Below are 24,207 nucleotides of genomic sequence, written 5' to 3'. Positions count from 1 at the left end.
TGGGGACCCCCAGGAATTGGGGGGAAAGGACACTGGGGTCTCGTTTAGGGGTTTTGGGGGACACAGGACACTGGGGGGGACACAGGACATTGGGGGGGACACAAATGGCATTGGGGACCCCCAGGGATGGGGGGAAAAGGGCACTGGGGTCTCGTTTAGGGGTTTGGGGGGACACAGGACATTGGGGACCCCCAGGAATTGGGGGGAAAGGGACATTGGGGTCTTGTTTAGGGGTTTGGGGGGGGACACAAATGGCATTGGGGGGGACACAGGACATTGGGGACCCCCAGAAATGGGGGAAAAGGACATTGGGGTCTCGGTTAGGGGTTTTGGGGGGACACAGGACACTGGGGGGAGACCCCAGGAAGGGACACGGGACATTGGGGACACGCAGGGATGGGGGAAAAGGACATTGGGGGTGTCCTGGAGGGGTTTAGGGGGACACAGGACACCGGGGGGGGACACAAATGGCACTGGGGACCCCCGGGGCTGGGGGGACCCCCCCACGTCACTGGGGACCCCCATGGATCGGAGGGGACCCCCCCACCCTTTCGGACTCCATTTCCCAGCAGCCCCCGCGGCGCGCGCCCTGCGGGTGACGTCACACGCACGGCGCGGGAAATCTCGCTCCTCGCGCGCGGCGCGAATCCCTCCGCCCCTCGCAGAAAAAAAATAGTCCCTACCTCACCCCCGCTCCCGTTAATTCCCCTCCCCCATTCCCGCCGCTCGCCGCCGCCCCCACCCGCCCCGGTGCTTCAGGCGGAGCCGCTGCCAGGCCGCTTCGGGGGTCCCCACGGGAGCCGCGGCGGCGGCGCTTCCGGGCGGAGGGAGCGGACGGATATAAGGACAGCGGTGCTGCGGCCGTGCCTCTTCCGCCGCTCCCTCAGAGCCGCCATGGTGAGCGCGGCGTGGCCGGGGCGGCCCGGGGGGCTCCGGGGGGCGCGGATGGGGCTCGGAGGGGACCCAAAGGGCTCGGAAAGGGATGTGGGGCCCTGATGGGGCAGGGGGTGTTGAGAAGGACCCCTGGGGGGGCTTTGGGAGGTGTGCGAGAGTGACGGGAGGGGGGAGGCGTGGGAGGGGTCGTGAAGGCCTCAGGAGGGGTTTGGGGGGGGGGGCTCTGAGAGGGTTCTGAGGCCCCGGAGAGGGACGTGGGGTCCGTGTGGGGTCCGTGTGGGGTGTGGGATGCTGAGGGGGGCCCTTGGGGTGGTTCTTGGGGTACCGGGAGGGGCGCCCTGAGAGCTGCGGGAGGGGCTTTGGGGTCTCCGGGGGGATTTGGGATGGGGGGCTCGGAGAGGGATGTGGGGCTCATATGGGGCGGGGGGTGTTGAGGAGAGAGGTTCCTGGGGGGCATTAGGGGTGTTTCTAAGGCGGGCCACGTGTGGGGCAGGAGATGCTTTTGGGGCATCTGAGGGTGATATTTGGGGTGTCTGAGGGGGGGCGAGGGTGGACGGGGTCCCTATAGGGCGGAGGGTACAGGGAAAACCCCAAGGCCCTTATGGGACGGGGGGGGGGAGGGGGGCGCGGATGGGACTTTTTTGGGGGTCGTTTTGGGGCTGGGGGTGGCTTTGAGGGGGGGGAATTCCTTTTGGGGTGGGAGTTGGGGGAAGGAGGGGGGGAGGTTCTCCGGGCTGCCGGGGATTGATCCCGGCCTTTCCCGGCGCAGACGAAGAAGAGGAGGAACAACGGGAGGGCCAAGAAGGGCCGCGGGCACGTGCAGCCCATCCGCTGCACCAACTGTGCCCGCTGCGTGCCCAAGGACAAGGCCATCAAGAAATTCGTCATCAGGAACATCGTGGAGGCCGCGGCCGTCAGGGACATCTCCGAGGCCAGCGTGTTCGACTGTGAGCTGCGGGGGGGGGAGGCCCCCAAAAATAACCCCCTGCTCACCCCTGAAATAGCCCCCCCCTGCTCGCCGTGTCACCCCAAAAACAGTCCTTTTGGCACCCCAAAATAGCTCCCCTTGCCCCCTAAATAGCCCCCCCTGCTCACCCCAAAAACAGCCCTTTTGTCACCCCAAAAATAGTCCTTTTGTCACCCCAAAAACAGTCATTGTGTCACCCCAAAATAGCTCCCCTAGCCCCCCCCGAATAGCCCCCCTGCTCACCGTGTCACCCCAAAAACAGTCCTTTTGTCACCCCAAAATAGCTCCCCTAGCCCCCCCTGAATAGCCCCCCCCGCTCGCCGTGTCACCCCAAAAATAGTCCTTTTGTCACCCCAAAAACAGTCCTTTTGGCACCCCAAAAATAGTCCTTTTGTCACCCCAAAATAGCTCCCCTTGCCCCCTAAATAGCCCCCCCTGCTCACCCCAAAAACAGTCCTTTTGTCACCCCCAAAACAGTCATTTTGTCACCCCAAAATAGCTCCTCTAGCCGCCCCCCTAAATAGCCCCCCCTGCTCACCCCAAAAACAGTCATTTTGTCGCCCCAAAAATAGTCCTTTTGTCACCCCAAAATAGCTCCCATAGCCCCCCCTGAATAGCCCCCCCCGCTCGCCGTGTCACCCCAAAAATAGTCCTTTTGTCACCCCAAAAATAGTCCTTTTTGTCACCCCAAAAAAGCTCCCCTTGCCCCCCTAAATAGCCCCCCCTGCTCACCCCAAAAACAGTCCTTTTGTCACCCCAAAAACAGTCCTTTCGTCACCCCAAAACAGCCTGCCCTGATTCCCCCCAATAACCCATCCTGGCACCCCAAAGATACCCCCCAAAATCAGCCCACCCTGCTGCCTCTGCCCCCCAAAACCAGCCCCTTGTCCCCCCAAAACAGCCCCTTGTCCCCCAAAACAGCCCCTTGTCCCCCAAAAACAGCCCCTTGTCCCCCCCAAAACAGCCCCTTATCCCCCAAAAACAGCCCCTTATCCCCCAAAACAGCCCCTTGTCCCCCAAAAACAGCCCCTTATCCCCCAAAACCAGCCCCTTGTCCCCCCCAAAACAGCCCCTTGTCCCCCCAAAACCAGCCCCTTGTCCCCCAAAACAGCCCCTTGTCCCCCCAAAATATCCCACCCTGTCCCCCCCAAATATCCCACCCTCCTCCATCTGCCCCCCCCCAAATCAGACCCTCAGAACGTCCCACCCTGCTTGGATCAGGGGGATTTTGGGGGGCTCTGGGCTATCCCGGGGGGATTTTGGGGGTCTCTGGGCTGTCCCAGGGGGATTTTGGGGGTCTCTGGGCTGTCCCGGGGGTGTTTTTTGGGGTCCTTGACCCCCCTGTGCCCCCTCCCCAAAAGATCCCCAGGTGAAGACAGGGCCGTGCTGGGATGGGTTTGGGGTCACCATGGCTGGGTGGGGTCAGGTCTGTCCTGGGGGGGTTTTGGGGTTTCCTGCTGTGTCCCAGGGGTGTTTTTGGGGTCCCTGAGCCCCCTCCCCAGCAGATCCACCCTCCTCGAGACAGAACCGGGGGCTTTGGGGTCACTGTTTCACCCCATAACAACTCCCACCATGCCTGGGTGGGGTCAGGTCTGTCCCGGGGGTGGGGTTGGGGTTTCCTGCTGTGTCCCAGGGGTGTTTTTGGGGTCCCTGAGCCCCCTCCCCAACAGATCCACCCTCCTCAAGACAGAACCGGGGGGTTTGGGGTCACTGTTCCACCCCGTAACAACTCCCACCATGCCTGGGTGGGGTCAGGTCTGTCCCAGGGGTGTTTTTGGGGTCCCCGTGCCCCCTCCCCAGCAGATCCACCCTCCTCAGAGCAGGGGGGTTTGGGGTCACTGTTCCACCCCGTAACAACTCCCCCCATACCTGGGTGGGGTCAGGTCTGCTCCAGGGGGAGGGTTTGGGGTTTCCTGCTGTGTCCCAGGGGTGTTTTTGGGGTCCCCGTGCCCCCTCCCCAGCAGATTCACCCTCCTCAGAGCAGGGGGGTTTGGGGTCACCGTTCCACCCCACAGCAGCTCCCACCATGCCTGGGTGGGGTCAGATCTGTCCTGGGGGGTTTTAGGGTTTCCTGCTGTGTCCCAGGGGTGTTTCTGGGGTCTCTGAGCCCCCTCCCCAACAGATCCACCCTCCTGGAGACAGAACAGGGGGGTTTGGGGTCACTGTTCCACCCCATAACAACTCCCACCATACCTGGATGGGGTCAGGTCTGTCCCGGGGGTGGGTTTGGGGTTTCCTGCTCTGTCCCAGGGGTGTTTTTGGGGTCTCTTGAGCCTCCCGTGCCCCCTCCCCAGCAGATCCACCCTCCTCAGAGCAGGGGAAATTGGGGTCACTGTTCCACCCCGTAACAACTCCCACCATACCTGGGTGGGGTCAGGTCTGTCCCGGGGGTGGGTTTGGGGTTTCCTGCTGTGTCCCAGGGGTGTTTTTTGGGGTCTCTGAGCCCCCCGTGCCCCCTCCCCAGCAGATTCACCCTCCTCAGAGCAGGGGGGTTTGGGGTCACTGTTCCACCCCACAGCAGCTCCCACCATGCCTGGGTGGGGTCAGGTCTGTCCTGGGGGGGTTTTAGGGTTTCCTGCTGTGTCCCAGAGGTGTTTTTGGGGTCCCTGAGCCCCCTCCCCAACAGATCCACCCTCCTTGAGACAGAACAGGGGGGTTTGGGGTCACCGTTCCACCCCGTAACAACTCCCACCATACCTGGGTGGGGTCAGGTCTGTCCCGGGGGTGGGTTTGGGGTTTCCTGCTGTGTCCCAGGGGTGTTTTTGGGGTCCCTGAGCCCCCCGTGCCCCCTCCCACAGCCTACGTGCTGCCCAAGCTGTACGTGAAGCTGCACTACTGCGTCAGCTGCGCCATCCACAGCAAGGTGGTGCGGAACCGCTCCCGCGAGGCCCGCAAGGACCGCACCCCCCCGCCCCGCTTCCGCCCCGCCGTGAGTCCCGGGGGTCCGGGGGGGGTCCTGGAGGGGTCCCAGGGGGTCCTGGAGGGGTCCCAGGGGGGCTGCGGGGCTCCTGGAGGGGTCCCAGGGGGTCTGCGGAGGTCCTGGAAGGGTCCCAGGGGGTCCTGGAGGGGTCCCAGGGGGTCTGCGGGGGTCCTGGAGGAGTCCCAGGGGGTCTGCGGGGGTCCTGGAGGGGTCCCAGGGGGTCCTGGAGGGGTCCCAGGGGGTCTGCGGGGGTCCTGGAGGGGTCCCAGGGGGTCCTGGAGGGGTCCCAGGGGGTCTGCGGGGGTCCTGGAAGGGTCCCAGGGGGTCCTGGAGGGGTCCCAGGGGGTCTGCGGGGGTCCTGGAGGGGTCCCAGGGGGTCCTGGAGGGGTCCCAGGGGGTCTGCGGGGGTCCTGGAAGGGTCCCAGGGGGTCCTGGAGGGGTCCCAGGGGGTCTGCGGGGGTCCCAGGGGGTCTGCGGGGGTCCTGGAGGGGTCCCAGGGGGTTCTGGAGGGGTCCCAGGGGGTGCTGGAGGGGTCCCAGGGGGTCAGCGGGGGTCCTGGAAGGGTCCCAGGGGGTCCTGGAGGGGTCCCAGGGGGTTTGGGAAAGTTTCAGGGTGTCTGGGAGGGTCCCAGGGGGTCTGGGAGGGTTCCAGGGGGTCCTGGGGGGGTCGCAAAGGGTCCTGGAGGGGTCTGGGAGGGTTCCAGGGGGTCCTGGGGGGGTTCCAGGGGGTCCTAGAGGGGTCCCAGGGGGTCCTGGAGGGGTCTGGGAGAGTCACAGGGGTCCTGGGGGGGTCCTGGGGGAGTTGGGAGAGTTGCAGGGGGTCCTGGAGGGGTCTGGGAGGGTCCCTGGGGGTCCTGGAAGGGTCCCAGGGGGTCCGGGGGGGGGGGTCCTGGAGGGGTCCCAGGGGGTCCTGGAGGGGTCCCAGGGGGTTTGGGAAAGTTTCAGGGGGTCTGGGAGGGTTCCAGGGGGTCCTGGGGGGGTTCCAGGGGGTCCTGGAAGGGTCCCAGGGGGTCCTGGAGGGGTCTGGGAAAGCCACAGGGGTTCCTGGAAGGGTCTGGGAGAGTTCCAGGGGGTCCTAGAGGGGTCGCAAAGGGTCCTGGAGGGGTCTGGGAGGGTTCCAGGGGGTCCTGGGGGGGTTCCAGGGGGTCCTGGGGGGGTTCCAGGGGGTCCTAGAGGGGTCCCAGGGGGTCCTGGAGGGGTCTGGGAGAGTCACAGGGGTCCTGGGGGGGGTCCTGGGGGAGTTGGGCGAGTTGCAGGGGGTCCTGGAGGGGTCTGGGAGGGTCCCTGGGGGTCCTGGAAGGGTCCCAGGGGGTCCGGGGGGGGGTCCTGGAGGGGTCCCAGGGGGTCTGGGAGGGTTCCAGGGGGTCCTGGGGGGGTCGCAAAGGGTCCTGGAGGGGTCTGGGAGGGTTCCAGGGGGTCCTGGAGGGGTCCTGGAGGGGTCCTAGGGGAGTTGGGAGAGTTGCAGGGGGTCCTAGAGAGGTCCCAGGGGGTCCTGGAGGGGTGCTAGGGGAGTTGGGAGAGTTGCAGGGGGTCCTGGAGGGGTCTGGGAGGGTCCCTGGGGGTCCTGGAAGGGTCCCAGGGGGTCCGAGGGGGGGTCCTGGAGGGGTCCCAGGGGGTCTGCGGGGGTCCTGGGGGGGTCCTAGGGGGTTGGGAGAGTTTCAGGGTGTCTGGGAGGGTCCCAGGGGGTCTGGGAGGGTTCCAGGGGGTCCTGGGGGGGTCGCAAAGGGTCCTGGAGGGGTCTGGGAGAGTCACAGGGGTCCTGGGGGGGGGTCCTGGGGGAGTTCCAGGGGGTCCTGGAGGGGTCTGGGAGGGTCCCTGGGGGTCCTGGAAGGGTCCCAGGGGGTCTGGGGGGTCCTGCAGGGGTCCTAGGGGGTCTGGGAGGGTCCCAGGGAGTCCTGGAGGGGTTTGGGAGGGTTCCAGGGGGTCCTGGGGGGGGTCCAAGGGGGTCTGGGAAGGGTCCCAGAGTGCCCTGGAGGGGTCTGAGAGAGTCCCAGGGGGTCTCAGGGGGTCTGGGAGAGTTCCAGGGAGTCCTGGGGGGGTTCCCAGGGGGTCCTGGTGGGGTCTCGGAGAGTTCCAGGGAGTCCTGGAGGGGTCCCAGGGGGTCTGGGAGGGTCCCAGGGGGTCCGGGGGGAGGTCCCAGGGGGTCCTGGAGGGGTCTCAGGGGGTTCTGGAGGGATCCACAGGGCTTCTGGGGGGGGTTCTGGGAGGGTCCCCAGGGGGTTTTGGGGAGTCCCAAGGGGTCTGGGGGGGTCTCCGGGGGTCTGTGCCCCCCTAACCGTGGGTTCTCTCTGCAGGGAGCAGCCCCCCGGCCCCCCCCCAAGCCCATGTGAGGAGCCCCCGGCCCCGTGCGGGACCCCCGAGCGCAGAGTCAATAAAGGATCAGCTCCGAGCCGGCTCCATGTTCTTGGGGGGATTCGGGAATTGGGGGGGTCCTGAGGGGTTCTCAGCCCCCTCCTTATGGGGGGGCTCTGGGGTCACCCCATATCTTGGGGGGGGGGGGGGGGGCTGCTCCAAGCCTGGCTCCTGTGGTTTTTGGGGGTGGGGGGGTTCCTGAGGGGTTCTCAGCCCCCTGGTTATGGGGGGAACTGGGGTCCCCCAGTGTGGGGCTGGGGGGCTGCTGCCCACCCTGGAGGGGGGGGGATGGGGGGGGGGGCTCTGCCCCCTGGTGCTGTCCGGGTGTATTTGGGGGGGCTCAGGGGGGCACCCCCTGCCTGCAGAGGGTTTGGGGGGGCTGCCCCGGTGCCCCCAAACCCCTCCCCTGACCCCAAACCTTGCTCAGGGGGGGTTCCGGGTCCCCAAATCCTCCCCAGGGCCAGGACCTGCCCCGAGCTGGGGGGGGCCGGAATGGGGGTCAGGACCCCCCCCCCCCCCGTTTTGGGGGAGCGGGGCGGGGGGGCGGGGGGGGCGTCAATCTGGGAGCGGATTTGGGGGGGGCTGCAGTGGGGCCCGACCCCTCTCCCCTGTTCTGGGGGGGGCCGCAGTGGGGCCAGGCCGTGCCCGGGGCGTGTGAACGGGGCTGGGGGGGGGACACCGAGGGACGAACTTTGTCCCGGGACCGGCGCCGGGGGGGCGGCAGGACCGGGCCGGGGGCGGGGGGGGGCACCGGGGCTTCACCCGAACGAACCGGGAGGGGCCGAACCGGGCCGGGGGCGGGGGGGGCACCGGGGCTTCACCCGAACGAACCGGGAGGGGCCGAACCGGGCCGGGGGCGGGGGGGGGCACCGGGGCTTCACCCGCACGAACCGGGCCGGGGGCGGGGGGGGGCACCGGGGCTTCAGCCGCACGAACCGGGAGGGGCCGAACCGGGCCGGGGGGGGGGCACCGGGGCTTCACCCGCACGAACCGGGCCGGGGGCGGGGGGGGGGCACCGGGGCTTCACCCGCACGAACCGGGAGGGGCCGGACCGGGCCGGGGGCGGGGGGGGGCACCGGGGCTTCACCCGCACGAACCGGGAGGGGCCGAACCGGGCCGGGGGCGTCGCGCTGGGGCCGGTCCCGGCCGTGCCCGGCCCGGCGGGGGCGGAGGGTCCCGGTGCCACCGCCCCGGGCGCGGCGGGCGGGTCCCGGGGAGGGGCGGGGAGGGAAGCGGGGTGTCCCGTTCCCCCCCTCACCTCCTCCCCGGCGCTGCCCCGCCCGGCCCGGCCCGGCCCGGCCCCGCCCGCCCCGCGGCCCCGCGCCAGGTGCATTCCCGGGCACGCTCCGCCGCTACCGGGGCCCCGCGAGCCGCGATGGAGCCGCACCGGCACCGGGAGCGGCCCCGGGCGGTGCTGCTGCTGCTGCTGCTGCTGCTGCTCCGCGCCCCCCGCGCCCGGCGCCGCGCAGGCAGGTGAGCACCGGCACCGGCACCGCCGGGAGCACGGGGGAACCGGGGCTGCGCGGCCGGAGCGGGCAAGGGGGGAAACGGGGAAATACCGGAGCGCTCGGGGCTCCCGGGATGGGCGGCGGCAGTGGGAGCGCTCGGGGGTCCCGGGATGGGCGGCGGCAGTGGGAGCGCTCGGGGGTCCCGGCGCCTCTGGTGTCCCGATTCGGCCGGTACCGGACCCCGACCCAATCCCGACAATTCCCGCGGCCGCTTCCCCCCGCGGGAGCGTCCCGGGATCCCCCGGCGCTGTCCCGGGGGGGACCCCACGGCCCCGGGGGTACCGGGACTGGCAAAGCCCCCCCCGGGATCGTGGCTCCGGCGGGACCGGGGCTCGCTGCCCCCTCCCGGGGGTCTGTCCCGGGGGTCGCTGCCTCCTCCCGGGGGTCGATCCCGCGCTCGGTGCCCCTTCTCGGGGGTCGGTCCCGCTCTCGGTGCCCCCTCCCGGGGGTCCCACCCGGGGTTCGGTGCCCCCTCCCGGGCTCGGTCCCGCTCTCGGTGCCCCCTCCCGCGCTCGGCACCTGCGGCCCCGCAGCTGCCCGGGCTAATTTTAGGCTGCGAGGCCGGGACCCGCCGATGCCTTTGGGATCCGGGTGGGACCCCCCGAGGGGTTTGGGGGGGGATCCTTCAGACGGGACCCTCGGAAGGGCCCCGGCCCTGCCCCCGCGCACCCCCCGGCACCCCGGAAGGGCCGCGGCCGCCCGGGAGTTGTTTTCCAGTCCCCAAAGGAAAAACACCGAGGGCTGGACGCGCAGGTGGGGCCGGCGTCACCCCGAAATGCCGGCGGTGCCCGGGGGTGCCCGGGGCTGGGGGGGACACACGGGGGACCCCCTCGGGGTGTCCCCAGCTCCGTGTGCCACCGGCGACGCCTCGGCTGCCACCCACGGGGTCCGGATCGCACGGACGGGAGAGAGGGAGCAGTGGGGGGGCTCAGGGACACCTCGGGGGGCTCAAGGACACCTCGGGGGGGGCTCGGGGACACCGAGGGGACACCGAGGGGAGCGGCCGCAGCTCTGCACCCCCCAAAGCCGGCTCCCCGTCCCCTCTGAGAGCCCCCTTTGTTCGCCCGGGGCCCGGCGCACACAGCCCCCTTTGTGCCGCCGCCGGGGCCGAGGGCAGGAGGTCGCGCCTGGCCCCCCGTCCCCCCCCCGTCCCCCCCGTCCCCGGTGCCCCCCCCGGTGCCCCCCCCCCGGGTCCCCCGGTGCTATTCCTGGCGGCGGGGGCCGGGGGCCGCGGTGGCACGCGGCTGATAGCGGGGACGTGCCGGAGCTGCCAGCGGGGCCCCGCGCTGATAACGCCCGGTCCCGCCGCCGCCGCGGCGCCCGGGGGGGGCCCCCGGCATCGCCCCCCACCCCCCCGCGGGCAGGTGCACCCGGGGGTCGCGCCCCCGCAGTCCCCCGTGCCGAGGGGTCCCGGTGGGACCCTCGGAGCCGCCGTTCAGGAGTCACCGGCGCTGCCCCAGCACGCTCAAGGCTACGAGGGTCGGGGGGCGCTGGATGCTTCGCCCCCCCCCCAACACCCTGAGGACCCCCCCCCGGTGTTTCACGGGGGGTCGCAGCACCCCCTTTTCCGGGCCCCCCCCGTGCCCATCCCCGGGGCGTCGGGGCTGGGGGGCCGCTGCCATCGCAGCTGGGACCTTTTTTTAGCCCCTTCCCTGCTAAAATAGCTCGGCCCGGGGCGGGGGGGGCCCTTCCCGTGCGGGCACCGAGCTGCGGCCGCCCCCGGAGGGGTCCCGGGCCGGACAAAGCCGCCTTTGACCGCGGCCCCCCCGCGCCGGGGCCTGAGTCACGTCTGCCGGGTCCCGGGGGGGGGGAGCCCGCACCCCTCCGTGCCCCCCGGGGGTCCCGGTTTCGGGGGGCTCAGCCCCCCCCCCCCCCCCCTCCCGTCCCGCCCGCCACAATCGCGGCTTTGTGCGGTGCCAGGGGAGGGGGCCCCGCGCACAAAGGGGGCCCTGTGCGCCCACGCGGGGTGCGGGGAGGGGGGGGACGGACGGACACCGAGCCCGTCACCCCCCGGGGGACCCCGCGCCCCCGAGGCCGGGGGTGTCCGCGGGGCTCGGCCCGGCCCTGTGGGGCGGTGGCGGCGGGGCCGAAGTCCGGGCGGGCGTGGCGGGGCGGGGGGGCCGTGCCCGCGGCACCCGCCTTGCGCAAGGCTCGCCCGGCCGGTTCGGGCACCGCGCTCCGGAGGGAGGGACCGGAGAGGAGCGGGAGGACCCGGCGCTCCCCGCCCCGGGCACCGCCACCCCCGCCGAGGGGTGGGGGGGGATGTGCGGATGTGGGGGGGGGGGGACAAAAGGGAGGGGCAAGGACACCATGGAAGGGACACCATGGAGGGGACAGGGACATCATGGAAGGGACAGGGACATCATGGAAGGGACACCATGGAAGGGACAGGGACGCCATGGAAGGGACAGGGACATCATGGAAGGGACAGGGACACCATGGGGAGGACAGGGACACCATGGAAGGGACAGGGACACCATGGAAGGGACACCATGGAAGGGACAGGGACATCATGGGTGGGACAGGGACATCATGGAAGGGACAGGGACACCATGGAAGGGACAGGGACGCCATGGGTGGGACAGGGACATCATGGAAGGGACAGGGACATCATGGAAGGGACACCATGGAAGGGACAGGGACACCATGGGGGGGACAGGGACACCATGGAAGGGACAGGGACATCATGGGGGGGACAGGGACACCACAGAAGGGACAGGGACACCGTGGAGGGGACAGGGACACCACAGAAGGGACACCATGGGGGGGACAGGGACACCATGGAGGGGACAGGGACACCACAGAAGGGACACCATGGGGGGGACAGGGACACCATGGAGGGGACAGGGACACCACAGAAGGGACACCATGGAAGGGATAGGGACATCATGGAAGGGACACCATGGAAGGGACAGGGACACCATGGGGGGGACAGGGACACCATGGGGGGGACAGGACATCATGGAAGGGACACCATGGAAGGGACAGGGACACCGTGGGGGGGACACCAGGGAGGGGACAGGGACAGAGCAGAGGGGACGAGGACACTGTGAGGGGGACACCACAGAGGGGACAAGGACACCATGGAGGGGACAAGGACACCATGGGGGGGACAGGGACATCATGGAAGGGACAAGGACACCATGGAGGGGACGGGGACACCGTGGAGGGGACAGGGACACCATGGAAGGGACAAGGACACCATGGAGGGGACGGGGACACCATGGGGGGGACGGGGACACCGTGGGGGGGACAGGGACACCATGGAGGAAACAAGGACACCACAGAAGGGACAAGGACACCATGGAAGAGACAGGGACACCGTGGGGGGGACAGGGACACCGTGGAGGGGACAAAGACACCATGGAAGGGACAGGGACATCATGGAAGGGACAAGGACACTGTGGGGGGGACACCAGGGAGGGGACAGGGACAGAGCGGAGGGGACAAGGACACTGTGAGGGGGACACCACAGAGGGGACAAGGACACCACAGAGGGGACAGGGACACCATGGGGGCACCACCATGGGCACTGTGGAGGGGACACCATGGGGGGGGACAGGGACACCATGGAGAGGACAGGGACATCATGGAAGGGACAGGGACACCATGGAGGGGACAAGGGCACCATGGAAGGGACAAGGACACCATGGAGGGGACAGGGACACCATGGAAGGGACAGGGACACCGTGGGGGGGACAGGGACACCATGGAAGGGACAGGGACACCGTGGGGGGGACAGGGACACCATGGAGGGGACAGGGACACCATGGAGGGGACAAGGACACCGTGGAGGGGACAGGGACACCATGGAAGGGACAGGGACACCGTGGGGGTGACAGGGACACCACAGAAGGGACAAGGACACCATGGGGGGGACTGGGACACCATGGAAGGGACAGGGACACCATGGAGGGGACAAGGACACCGTGGAGGGGACAGGGACACCGTGGGGGTGACAGGGACACCGTGGAGGCGCACCATGGACGGGACACTATGGGCACTGTGGGGGGCACAGGGCCAGCACAGGAGGGACAGAGACCAGCACGGGAGCGTCCAGGAGGAGACGGAGCCACCAAGGAGGGGACATGGCCACTGAGGGGGGGGGGACACGGCCAGCTTGGAGTGGACAGCGAGCCCATCCAGGACATTGGTGTGGCCACCAAGGGGAGGACGTGACCATCGAAGGGGTGACACGGCCACCATGGGGACCATCAAGGGCAGGACATGACCAGCTCAGAGGGGACAGAGACCACACAGGGCACGTGGCCAGCGTGGAGGTGACACGGTGGCCAGCGCGGGGGACCACCGCGGCCACCAAGGGGAGGACGTGACCATTCAAGGGGGTGACGCAGCCCCCGTGGGAGTGCCACGACCACGGCCGTGACGTGTGGGACGCGTCCAGCTCGGGGGGGTGCCGTGGCCACGCGGGGGTGGCCGCGGTGGCCCCGGTGACCCCGTCGGTGGCCGCAGTGTGCGCGGGGACGCTGAACGGGCTGAGCGTGACGGGGGACGCGCAGCACCAGTACCAGACCCTGCACAAGATGTACAACAACTGCGAGATCGTCATGGGCAACCTGGAGATCGTCCTCATCGACCACACCCAGGACCTGTCCTTCCTCCAGGTGACCCAGGGTGTCCCCAGCCCCCCACGGGTGTCCCCAACCCTCCTTGGGTGTCCCCGGCCCCCCTCAGTGTCCCCAACCCCCCTTGGGTGTCCCCGGCCCCCCATGGGTGTCCCCAACCCTCCTTGGGTGTCCCCAGCCCCCCATGGGTGTCCCCAACCCTCCTTGGGTGTCCCCAGCCCCCCTCAGTGTCCCCAGCCCCCCTCAGTGTCCCCAGCCCCCCACGGGTGTCCCCAACCCTCCTTGGGTGTCCCCGGCCCCCCATGGGTGTCCCCAGACCCCTTGGCTGTCCCCAGACCCCCTCAGTGTCCCCAGACCCCCTCAGTGTCCCCAGCCCCCCTCAGTGTCCCCAACCCCCAAAGGTGTCCCCAGACCCCCTCAGTGTCCCCAGCCCCCCATGGGTGTCCCCAGCCCCCCTCAGTATCCCCAACCCTCCTTGGGTGTCCCCGGCCCCCCACAGTGTCCCCAGCCCCCCTCAGTGTCCCCAGCCCTCCTTGGGTGTCCCCAGCCCCCCATGGGTGTCCCCAGCCCCCCTCAGTGTCCCCAACCCCCCTTGGGTGTCCCCAACCCCCCCTCAGTGTCCCCAGCCCCCCATGGGTGTCCCCAACCCCCCCTCAGTGTCCCCAGCCCCCCATGGGTGTCCCCAGCCCCCCTCAGTGTCCCCAACCCCCCACAGTGTCCCCAGCCCCCCACGGGTGTCCCCAGCCCCACTTGTGGAGGGTGGCTGGGTGGTACCTGGTGGTCAGTGTGGGGGGCGGGGTGGCCATGCTGACCACACAGTGGCCACAGACCATCCGGGAGGTGACTGGTGAGGTTAGGTGGCCATGCTGACCGCACGGTGGCCGCAGACCATCCAGGAGGTGACCAGGGGGAGGTTGGGTGGCCGTGCTGACTGCATGGTGGCTGCAGACCATCCGGGAGGTGACCAGGGGGAGGTTAGGTGGCCATGCTGACCAGACGGTGGCCGCAGACCATCCGGGAGGTGACTGTTGGGGTTGGGTGGCCATGCTGACCACACGGTGGCCGCAGACCATCTGGGAGGTGACTGGTGAGGTTAGGTGGCCATGCTGACCACACGGTGGCCGCAGACCATCCAGGAGATGACCAGGGGGAGGTTAGGTGGCCATGCTGACCACACGGTGGCCACAGACCATCCGGGAGGTGACTGTTGGGGTTGGGTGGCCATGCTGACCGCACAGTGGCCACAGACCATCCGGGAGGTGACCAGGGGGAGGTTAGGTGGCCATGCTGACCGCACGGTGGCCGCAGACCATCCGGGAGGTGACCAGGGGGGTTGGGTGGCCATGCTGACCGCACGGTGGCCGCAGACCATCCGGGAGGTGACCAGGGGGGTTGGGTGGCCATGCTGACCGCACGGTGGCCGCAGACCGTCCAGGAGGTGACCAGGGGGAGGTTAGGTGGCCATGCTGACCGCACGGTGGCCGCAGACCATCCAGGAGGTGACCAGGGGGGTTGGGTGGCCATGCTGACCGCACGGTGGCCGCAGACCATCGGGGAGGTGACCAGGGGGAGGTTAGGTGGCCATGCTGACTGCACGGTGGCCACAGACCATCCGGGAGGTGACCAGGGGGGTTGGGTGGCCATGCTGACCACACGGTGGCTGCAGACCGTCCAGGAGGTGACCAGGGGGGTTAGGTGGCCATGCTGACCACACGGTGGCCACAGACCATCCAGGAGATGACCAGGGGGAGGTTAGGTGGCCATGCTGACCACACGGTGGCCGCAGACCATCCGGGAGGTGACTGGTGAGGTTAGGTGGCCATGCTGACCGCACGGTGGCCACAGACCATCCGGGAGGTGACTGGTGAGGTTAGGTGGCCATGCTGACCACACGGTGGCCGCAGACCATCCGGGAGGTGACCGGCTACATCCTGATCGCCATGAACGTGTTCGCGGCGCTGCCGCTGCGCAGCCTGCGCGTGATCCGCGGGACGCAGTTCTACGAGGAGCGCTTCGCCCTCTTCGTGCTGCTCAACTACAACCCCAACGCCACCCACGCCCTGCGCCAGCTCGGCCTCAGCCAGCTCACGGGTGGGGACATCGCCGCGGGCACGGCGACGGCGCGGGGAGGGGGCAACGGGGGGTTGGGGACGTCGGGAGGGGTTGGGGACAGCCAGGGTGGGTTGGGGACATCGTGGGGTTGGGGACGTCGTGGGGTTGGGGATGTTGTGAGGGGCTGGGGACGTTGTGGGGTTGGAGACACCCAGGGTGGGTTGGGGACATCGTGGGGTTGGGGACACCACAGGGAGCTGGAGACACCCATGGGAGCAGCACAGAGAGGGGACACCACAGGGTTGGGGACACCCATGGTGGGTTGGGGACATCGTGGGGTTGGGGACGTTGTGAGGGGTTGGGGACACTCAGGGTGGGTTGGGGACATCGTGGGGCTGGGGACGTTGTGGGGTTGGGGATGTCGCGAGGGGTTGGGGACAGCCAGGGTGGGTTGGGGACATCGTGGGGGGCTGAGGACACCACGGGGGGCTGGGGACACCCATGGGAGCAGCACAGAGAGGGGACACCACGGGGTTGGGGATGCCGTGGGGTTGAGGACACCCAGGGTGGGTTGGGGACATCGTGGGGTTGGGGACGTCGTGAGGGGTTGGGGACACCCAGGGTGGGTTGGGGACATCGTGGGGTTGGGGACGTTGTGAGGGGTTGGGGACACTCAGGGTGGGTTGGGGACATCGTGGGGCTGGGGACGTTGTGGGGTTGGGGATGTCGCGAGGGGTTGGGGACAGCCAGGGTGGGTTGGGGACATCGTGGGGGGCTGAGGACACCACGGGGGGCTGGGGACACCCATGGGAGCAGCACAGAGAGGGGACACCACGGGGTTGGGGATGCCGTGGGGTTGGGGACACCCAGGGTGGGTTGGGGACATTGTGGGGTTGGGGACGTCGTGAGGGGTTGGGGACACCCAGGGTGGGTTGGGGACATCGTGGGGTTGGGGACACCACAGGGAGCTGGAGACACCCATGGGAGCAGCACAGAGAGGGGACACCATGGGGTTGGGGACACCCAGGGTGGGTTGGGGACATCGTGGGGTTGGGGACGTTGTGAGGGGTTGGGGACACTCAGGGTGGGTTGGGGACATCGTGGGGCTGGGGACGTTGTGGGGTTGGGGATGTCACGAGGGGTTGGGGACAGCCAGGGTGGGTTGGGGACATCGTGGGGGGCTGAGGACACCACGGGGGGCTGGGGACACCCATGGGAGCAGCACAGAGAGGGAACACCATGGGGTTGGGGATGCTGTGGGGTTGGGGACACCATGGGGTTGAGGACACCTAGGGTGGGTTGGGGACATCGTGGGGTTGGGGACGTTGTGAGGGGTTGGGGACACCCAGGGTGGTTTGGGGGCTTGGGGACATTGTGGGGTTGGGGACACCACGGGGGGCTGGGGACACCCATGGGAGCAGCACAGAGAAGGGACACCACGGGGTTGGGGATGCTGTGGGGTTGGGGACACCCACAGTGGGTTGGGGACATCGTGGGGTTGGGGACATTGTGGGGTTGGGGACGTCGCAAGGGGTTGGGGACACCCAGGGTGGGTTGGGGACACCGCAGGGAGCTGGAGACACCCATGGGAGCAGCACAGAGAGGGGACACCACGGGGTTGGGGACGCTGTGGGGTTGGGGACACCCATGGTGGGTTGGGGACATCATGGGGTTGGGGACATTGTGGGGTTGGGGACGTTGTGAGGAGTTGGGGACACCCATGGTGGGTTGGGGACATTGTGGGGTTGCGGACATTGTGAGGGGTTGGGGACACCACGGGGGGCTGGGGACACCCATGGGAGCAGCACAGAGAGGGGACACCACGGGGTTGGGGACGCTGTGGGGTTGGGGACACCCATGGTGGGTTGGGGACATCATGGGGGGCTGAGGACACCACGGGGGGCTGGGGACACCCATGGGGAGCCAGGGATGCTGTGGGGGGCTGGGGACACCACAGGGTTGGGGACACCAAGGGGGGCTGGGGACACCCTGTCCCCCCTGTCCCCCTCCATCCCCCCTGTCACCCCCCCGTCCCCCCTGTCCCCCCGTCCCCCCTGTCCCCCCTGTCCCCCCTGTCCCCCCCCCATCCCCCCCATCACCCCCTGTCCCCCCTGTCCCCAGAGATCCTGGCGGGGGGGGTGTACATCGAGAAGAACGCGCAGCTCTGCCACGTGGACACGGTGGAGTGGAGGGACATCATGAGGGACCCGCGCCTGGAGCCCATCGTGAGGGACAACGGCAAGGGCTGTGCGTGCCAGGGCACCCCGGGAGGGGGGGGGGGGCTTCGGGGCCACCCCTGCGCTCGGGGTCCAGCTGGGGGTCACCCCTGGGTTTGGGTCACTTCGGGGTGACCCCCGCCCTCTGTGCCACCCGCAGGTCCCCCATGCCACGAGAGCTGCGGCGGCCACTGCTGGGGGCCCGGCCCCGAGGACTGCCAGAAACGTGGGTACCTGGGGGGGGGGGGGGGGTCATGGGGGGGAATTTGGGGTGGTCAGCACCCCCCGGCCCCCCGGGTGACCCCACCGTGTGGCCCCGCAGTGACCAAGACCATCTGCGCCCCGCAGTGCAACGGGCGCTGCTTCGGGCGGGCGCCCAACGAGTGCTGCCACGAGGAGTGCGCGGGGGGCTGCACCGGCCCCCTCCGCACCCACTGCTTCGTACGTGAGCCGGGAGCGCGGCCCGCGGCCGTCTGTGCCTCTGTCCGTCCGTCTGTCCGTCTGTCTGTCCGTGCCCGCGGCCGTCTGTGCCTCTGTCCGTCTGTCTGTCTGTCCGTCCGTCTGTCCGTGCCCGCGGCCGTCTGTCCCTCTGTCCGTCTGTCTGTCTGTCCGTCTGTCCGTGCCCGCGGCCGTCTGTGCCTCTGTCTGTCTGTCTGTCTGTCCGTCCGTCTGTCCGTGCCCGCGGCCGTCTGTCCCTCTGTCCGTCTGTCTGTCCGTCTGTCTGTCCGTGCCCGCGGCTGTCTGTGCCTCTGTCTGTCTGTCTGTCTGTCCGTCCGTCTGTCCGTGCCCGCGGCCGTCTGTCCCTCTGTCCGTCTGTCTGTCTGTCCGTCTGTCCGTGCCCGCGGCCGTCTGTCCCTCTGTCCGTCCGTCTGTCCGTCTGTCCGTGCCCGCGGCCGTCTGTGCCTCTGTCCGTCCGTCTGTCTGTCCGTGCCCGCGGCCGTCTGTCCCTCTGTCCGTCCGTCTGTCTGTCCGTCTGTCCGTGCCCGCGGCCGTCTGTGCCTCTGTCCGTCTGTCCGTCTGTCTGTCTGTCCGTGCCCGCGGCCGTCTGTGCCTCTGTCTGTCTGTCTGTCTGTCTGTCCGTGCCCGCGGCCGTCTGTCCCTCTGTCCGTCTGTCTGTCTGTCCGTCCGTGCCCGCGGCTGTCTGTGCCTCTGTCTGTCTGTCTGTCTGTCCGTGCCCGCGGCCGTCTGTCCCTCTGTCCGTCTGTCCGTCTGTCCGTGCCCGCGGCCATCTGTGCCTCTGTCCGTCCGTCTGTCTGTCCGTGCCCGCGGCCGTCTGTCCCTCTGTCCGTCCGTCTGTCTGTCCGTCTGTCCGTGCCCGCGGCCGTCTGTGCCTCTGTCCGTCTGTCTGTCTGTCCGTCTGTCCGTGCCCGCGGCCGTCTGTGCCTCTGTCCGTCCGTCTGTCTGTCTGTCTGTCCGTGCCCGCGGCCGTCTGTGCCTCTGTCCCTCTGTCCGTCTGTCTGTCTGTCCGTGCCCGCGGCCATCTGTGCCTCTGTCCGTCCGTCTGTCTGTCCGTCTGTCTGTCCGTGCCCGCGGCCGTCTGTCCCTCTGTCCGTCTGTCTGTCCGTCTGTCTGTCCGTGCCCGCGGCCGTCTGTGCCTCTGTCCGTCTGTCTGTCTGTCCGTCTGTCTGTCCGTGCCCGCGGCCGTCTGTCCCTCTGTCCGTCTGTCCGTCTGTCCGTGCCCGCGGCCGTCTGTGCCTGTGTCCGTCTGTCTGTCCGTGCCCGCGGCCGTCTGTCCCTCTGTCCGTCTGTCTGTCTGTCCGTCTGTCCGTGCCTGTGTCTGTCTGTCTGTCCGTGCCTGTGTCCGTCTGTCCGTCCCTGTGTCTGTCTGTCCACCCCTGTGTCTGTCTGTCCGTGCCTGTGTCCGTCTGTCCGTGCCTGTGTCCGTCTGTCCATCCCTGTCCGTCTGTCCGTCCCTGTGTCTGTCTGTCCACCCCTGTGTCTGTCTGTCCGTCCCTGTGTCCGTCTGTCCATCCCCTGTGTCTGTCTGTCCGTGCCTGTGTCCGTCTGTCCGTCCCTGTGTCCGTCTGTCCGTCCCTGTCCGTCTGTCCGTCCCTGTGTCTGTCTGTCTGTCCCCTGTGTCTGTCTGTCCGTGCCTGTGGCCGTCTGTCCGTCCCTGTCCGTCTGTCCGTCCCTGTGTCTGTCTGTCCGTCCCTGTGTCTGTCTGTCCGTGCCTGTGTCTGTCTGTCCGTGCCTGTGTCCGTCTGTCCGTCTGTCCACCCCTGTGTCTGTCTGTCCGTCCCTGTGTCCGTCTGTCCATCCCTGTCCGTCTGTCCGTCCCTGTGTCTGTCTGTCCGTCCCCTGTGTCTGTCTGTCCACCCCCCGTGTCCGTCTGTCCATCCCCTGTGTCAGTCTGTCCATCCCCTGTGTCTGTCTGTCCGTCCCTGTGTCCGTCTGTCCATCCCCATGTCTGTCCGTCCCCTGTGTCCGTCTGTCCGTCCCCTGTGTCCGTCTGTCCATCCCGTGTCCATCTGTCCACCCCTGTGACTGTCTGTCCATCCCTGTGTCCAGCTGGCTGTCCCTGTGTCCCCCCTAACCATCCTCATATCCATCCCATGCCCACCCCATGTCCCATCCCATGTCCATCCCTGTCCATCTCCTGTCCATCCTGTGTCCATCCTGTGTCCATCCCATGTCCATCCCTGTCCATCCCATATCCATCCCTTGTCCATCCCATGTCCATCCCGTGTCCATCTGTCCCTCCCAGGCCTGCCGGCACTTCAACGACAGCGGCGCCTGTGTCCCGCTGTGTCCATCCCTGTGTCCATCCCTGTGTCCATCCTGTGTCCATCCCATGTCCATCTCCTGTCCATCTCCTGTCCATCCCATGTCCATCCCGTGTCCGTCTGTCCCTCCCAGGCCTGCCGGCACTTCAACGACAGCAACGCCTGTGTCCCGCTGTGTCCATCCCTGTGTCCATCCGTGTGTCCATCCCATGTCCCCCCCCCATCCATCCCATGTCCATCCCGTGTCCATCTGTCCCTCCCAGGCCTGCTGGCACTTCAACGACAGCAACGCCTGTGTCCCGCTGTGTCCATCCCTGTGTCCATCCCTGTGTCCATCCTGTGTCCATCCCTGTCCATCTCCTGTCCATCCCTGTGTCCATCCCATGTCCATCCCGTGTCCATCTCCTGTCCATCTCCTGTCCATCCCATGTCCATCCCGTGTCCATCTGTCCCTCCCAGGCCTGCCGGCACTTCAACGACAGCGGCGCCTGTGTCCCGCTGTGTCCATCCCTGTGTCCATCCTGTGTCCATCCCTGTCCATCTCCTGTCCATCCCTGTGTCCATCCCTGTGTCCATCCCGTGTCCATCTGTCCCTCCCAGGCCTGCCGGCACTTCAACGACAGCGGCGCCTGTGTCCCGCTGTGTCCATCCCTGTGTCCATCCGTGTGTCCATCCCTGTGTCCATCCTGTGTCCATCCCTGTCCATCTCCTGTCCATCCCTGTGTCCATCCCATGTCCATCCCTGTCCATCTCCTGTCCCCCCCCGTCCATCCCCATGTCCATCCCATGTCCATCTGTCCCTCCCAGGCCTGCCGGCACTTCAACGACAGCGGCGCCTGTGTCCCGCTGTGTCCATCCCTGTGTCCATCCCTGTGTCCACCCCATGTCCCCCCCCGTCCATCTCCTGTCCATCCCTGTGTCCATCCGTGTGTCCATCTCCTGTCCATCTCCTGTCCATCCCATGTCCATCCCGTGTCCGTCTGTCCCTCCCAGGCCTGCCGGCACTTCAACGACAGCGGCGCCTGTGTCCCGCTGTGTCCGCAGCCCCTCATCTACAACAAGCTGACGTTCCAGCTGGAGCCCAACCCCGACACCAAGTACCAGTACGGGGGGGTCTGCGTGCGGGAATGCCCCCGTGAGTCGGCGTTTGGGATTTGGGGGGGCTCCGGGGCGCTCTGGGGACGGCCGCTCGGTGACCCCGAGCCTCTCCCCCAGACAACTTCGTGGTGGACCAGAGCTCGTGCGTGCGCGCCTGCCCCAACGACAAGATGGAAGTGGAGAAGAACGGGCTGAAGATCTGCGAGCCCTGCGCGGGGCTGTGCCCCAAGGGTACGGGGCTGGGGGTCCCCGAGGGGGGCCGGGGATGGCGGGACCCCCCCCCTGACCCCCGTCCCGCACCCCCACAGCCTGCGAGGGCACCGGCGCCGGCAGCAAATACCAGACCGTGGACTCGAGCAACATCGACACCTTCATCAACTGCACCAAGATCCTGGGCAACCTCGACTTCCTCATCACGGGCCTGGAGGGGTGAGGGGCGGGATTTGGGGGGGCTCGGGGGTGCAGCCCCCCAGCCCTACTGATGGCTGCGGCCCCGCAGGGATCCCTGGCGCAACATCTCAGCGCTGGACCCGGAGAAGCTGAACGTGTTCCGGACGGTGCGGGAGATCACGGGTGAGGAGCGGGGCTGGGGGTGCTGGGACCCCCCCTGGAGCCCCCCCCCGGGACCCCCGGGACCCCCGGAGCCGCCCTGAGCCCCCCGTGTCCCCGCAGGGTACCTGAACATCCAGTCCTGGCCCAAGCACATGCACAACTTCAGCGTCTTCTCCAACCTCGAGACCATCGGGGGCCGGAGCCTGTACAAGTGAGGAGCCTCCGCCGCGTGTCCTGCTCCGCCGATCCCCGAATTCCCTGTTTTCCCTAATCCCTGAATCCCCCGTCATCCCCAATCCCCGAATTCCCCGTTTTCCCTAATCCCCGCATCCCCTCATCCCTGCATCCCCGGCACCCCCCATCCCCATGTCCTTGTCCCTGTGTTCCCTCGGGACCTTCCCTCCCTCCCTCCCTCCCTCCCTCCTCCCGCTCCCGGAGCCTCCCTCAGTCCTGGAGCATTCCCCGGATCCCGGAGCATTCCCCGGGTCCCGGAACATTCTCCTGTTACCGGAGCTTCCCTTCCGCCACTCCTGGAACATCCCCTCATGCCCGGAGCACTCCCCGGATCCCGGAGCGGCTCCCCACTCCCGGTGCATCTCCTCACTCCCGGAGCATTCCCCGGCTCCCGGAGCATCCCCTCAGTCCCGGAGCATTCCCCGGATCTCGGAGCATTCCCCGGCTCCCGGAGCATCCCCTCAGTCCCGGAGCATCCCCTCACTCCCAGAGCATTCCCCGGGTCCCAGAACATTCCCTCACTCCCGGAGCATTCCCCGGCTCCCGGAGCATCCCCTCATGCCCGGAGCATTCCCTCACTCCCTGAGCATCCCCTCATGCCCGAAGCCGCTCCCGGATCCGGGAGCATTCCCCGGCTCCAGGAGCGGCTCCCGACTTCCGGAGCATCCCCTCACTCCCGGAGCATTCCCCGGCTCCAGGAGCGGCTCCCGACTTCCGGAGCATCCCCTCACTCCCGGAGGATTTCCCGGCTCCCGGAGCAGCTCCCGGAGCATCCCCTCACTCCCGGAGCATCCCCCTCACTCCCGGAGCACCCCCAACTCCCGGACCATCCCCTCACTCCCGGCGCATCCCCTCACTCCCGGCGCATCCCCTCACTCCCGGACCACCCCCTCACTCCCGGAGCATCCCCTCACTCCCGGACCATCCTTTCACTCCCGGCGCACCTCCCCACTCCCGGGAGCATCCCCAGCTCCCCGAGCTCCCCCAGCTCCCGGACCATCCCCTCACTCCCGGAGCAGCTCCCGGAGCACCCCCAACTCCCGGAGCATCCCCTCACTCCCGGACCATCCCCTCACTCCCGGTGCACCCCCTCACTCCCGGACCATCCCCTCACTCCCGGTGCACCCCCTCACTCCCGGAGCATCCCTTCACTCCCAGACCATCCCCTCACTCCCGGAGCACCCCCAGCTCCCGGACCATCCCCTCACTCCCGGAGCAGCTCCCGGACCATCCCCTCACTCCCGGCGCACCCCCTCACTCCCGGCGCACCCCCTCATTCCCGGACCATCCCCTCACTCCCGGCGCACCCCCTCACTCCCGGACCATCCCCTCACTCCCGGCGCACCCCCTCACTCCCGGACCATCCCCTCATTCCCGGACCATCCCCTCACTCCCGGCGCACCCCCTCACTCCCGGCGCACCCCCTCACTCCCGGACCATCCCCTCACTCCCGGCGCACCCCCTCACTCCCGGCGCACCCCCTCACTCCCGGACCATCCCCTCACTCCCGGAGCAGCTCCCGGAGCACCCCGTCACTCCCGGGACCATCCCCAGCTCCCCGAGCTCCCCCAGCTCCTGGAGCAGCTCCCGGAGCACCCCCAACTCCCGGAGCATCCCCTCACTCCCGGAGCAGCTCCCGGAGCACCCCCTCACTCCCGGCGCACCCCCTCACTCCCGGCGCACCCCCTCATTCCCGGACCATCCCCTCACTCCCTGCGCACCCCCTCACTCCCGGAGCACCCCCAGCTCCCCTCACTCCCTCCCGACCCCCCCGCGCTGACCGCCGCTCCCCGCAGCCGCGGCTTCTCCCTGCTGATCATGAAGAACGAGAACGTGACGTCTCTGGGGCTGCGCTCGCTGCGGGAGGTGAGCGCGGGCCGCGTGTACATCACGGAGAACCGGCGGCTCTGCTTCCTGCACACCGTGCACTGGGCCGCGCTCAGCCGCAGCCGCGCCGACCTCGACATCCGCAACAACCGACCCCGCAGCAAGTGCCGTGCGTGGGCCGGGCTGGGGAGGGGGCGTGGGACCCCCCCCGTTACCCCCCCCCCCCCCCCCAGGGATCTCCTGGGCATCCCCAGAAAGCCCTGAGAGTTCCCCGGTCCG

At 68.7% G+C, this 24,207-nt stretch overlaps 2 protein-coding genes across 2 annotated transcripts in view; both read left to right on the top strand.

Moving 5' to 3' along the window:
* The first annotated feature begins 816 nt into the window (after positions 1–816).
* On the top strand, positions 817–7,169 carry LOC138100932 (small ribosomal subunit protein eS26). The gene is made up of 4 exons (XM_068998756.1): positions 817–897; positions 1,664–1,841; positions 4,660–4,790; positions 7,075–7,169. Exons 1-4 carry the CDS (start codon positions 895–897, stop codon positions 7,108–7,110), a joined length of 348 nt encoding a protein of 115 aa, XP_068854857.1. The 5' UTR covers positions 817–894; the 3' UTR covers positions 7,111–7,169.
* Positions 7,170–8,507: 1,338 nt separating this feature from the next.
* LOC138100921 (receptor tyrosine-protein kinase erbB-3-like) overlaps positions 8,508–24,207 on the top strand; it is a 42,885-nt gene continuing 27,185 nt past the window's right edge. The window contains 13 exon segments of the mRNA XM_068998747.1: positions 8,508–8,579; positions 8,581–8,605; positions 13,114–13,265; positions 15,131–15,317; positions 17,400–17,525; positions 17,655–17,720; positions 17,817–17,935; positions 21,211–21,352; positions 21,433–21,546; positions 21,624–21,744; positions 21,815–21,888; positions 21,988–22,078; positions 23,898–24,097. Of these exon segments, the coding sequence (XP_068854848.1) occupies positions 8,508–8,579; positions 8,581–8,605; positions 13,114–13,265; positions 15,131–15,317; positions 17,400–17,525; positions 17,655–17,720; positions 17,817–17,935; positions 21,211–21,352; positions 21,433–21,546; positions 21,624–21,744; positions 21,815–21,888; positions 21,988–22,078; positions 23,898–24,097 (1,489 nt within the window).

Source organism: Aphelocoma coerulescens, unplaced genomic scaffold (assembly GCF_041296385.1).
Source record: "Aphelocoma coerulescens isolate FSJ_1873_10779 unplaced genomic scaffold, UR_Acoe_1.0 HiC_scaffold_168, whole genome shotgun sequence".
In the NCBI taxonomy this organism is placed as follows: domain Eukaryota; kingdom Metazoa; phylum Chordata; class Aves; order Passeriformes; family Corvidae; genus Aphelocoma; species Aphelocoma coerulescens.
Note: the sequence above shows the minus strand (reverse complement) of the source record. Positions and strands in the feature narration are given on the sequence as shown.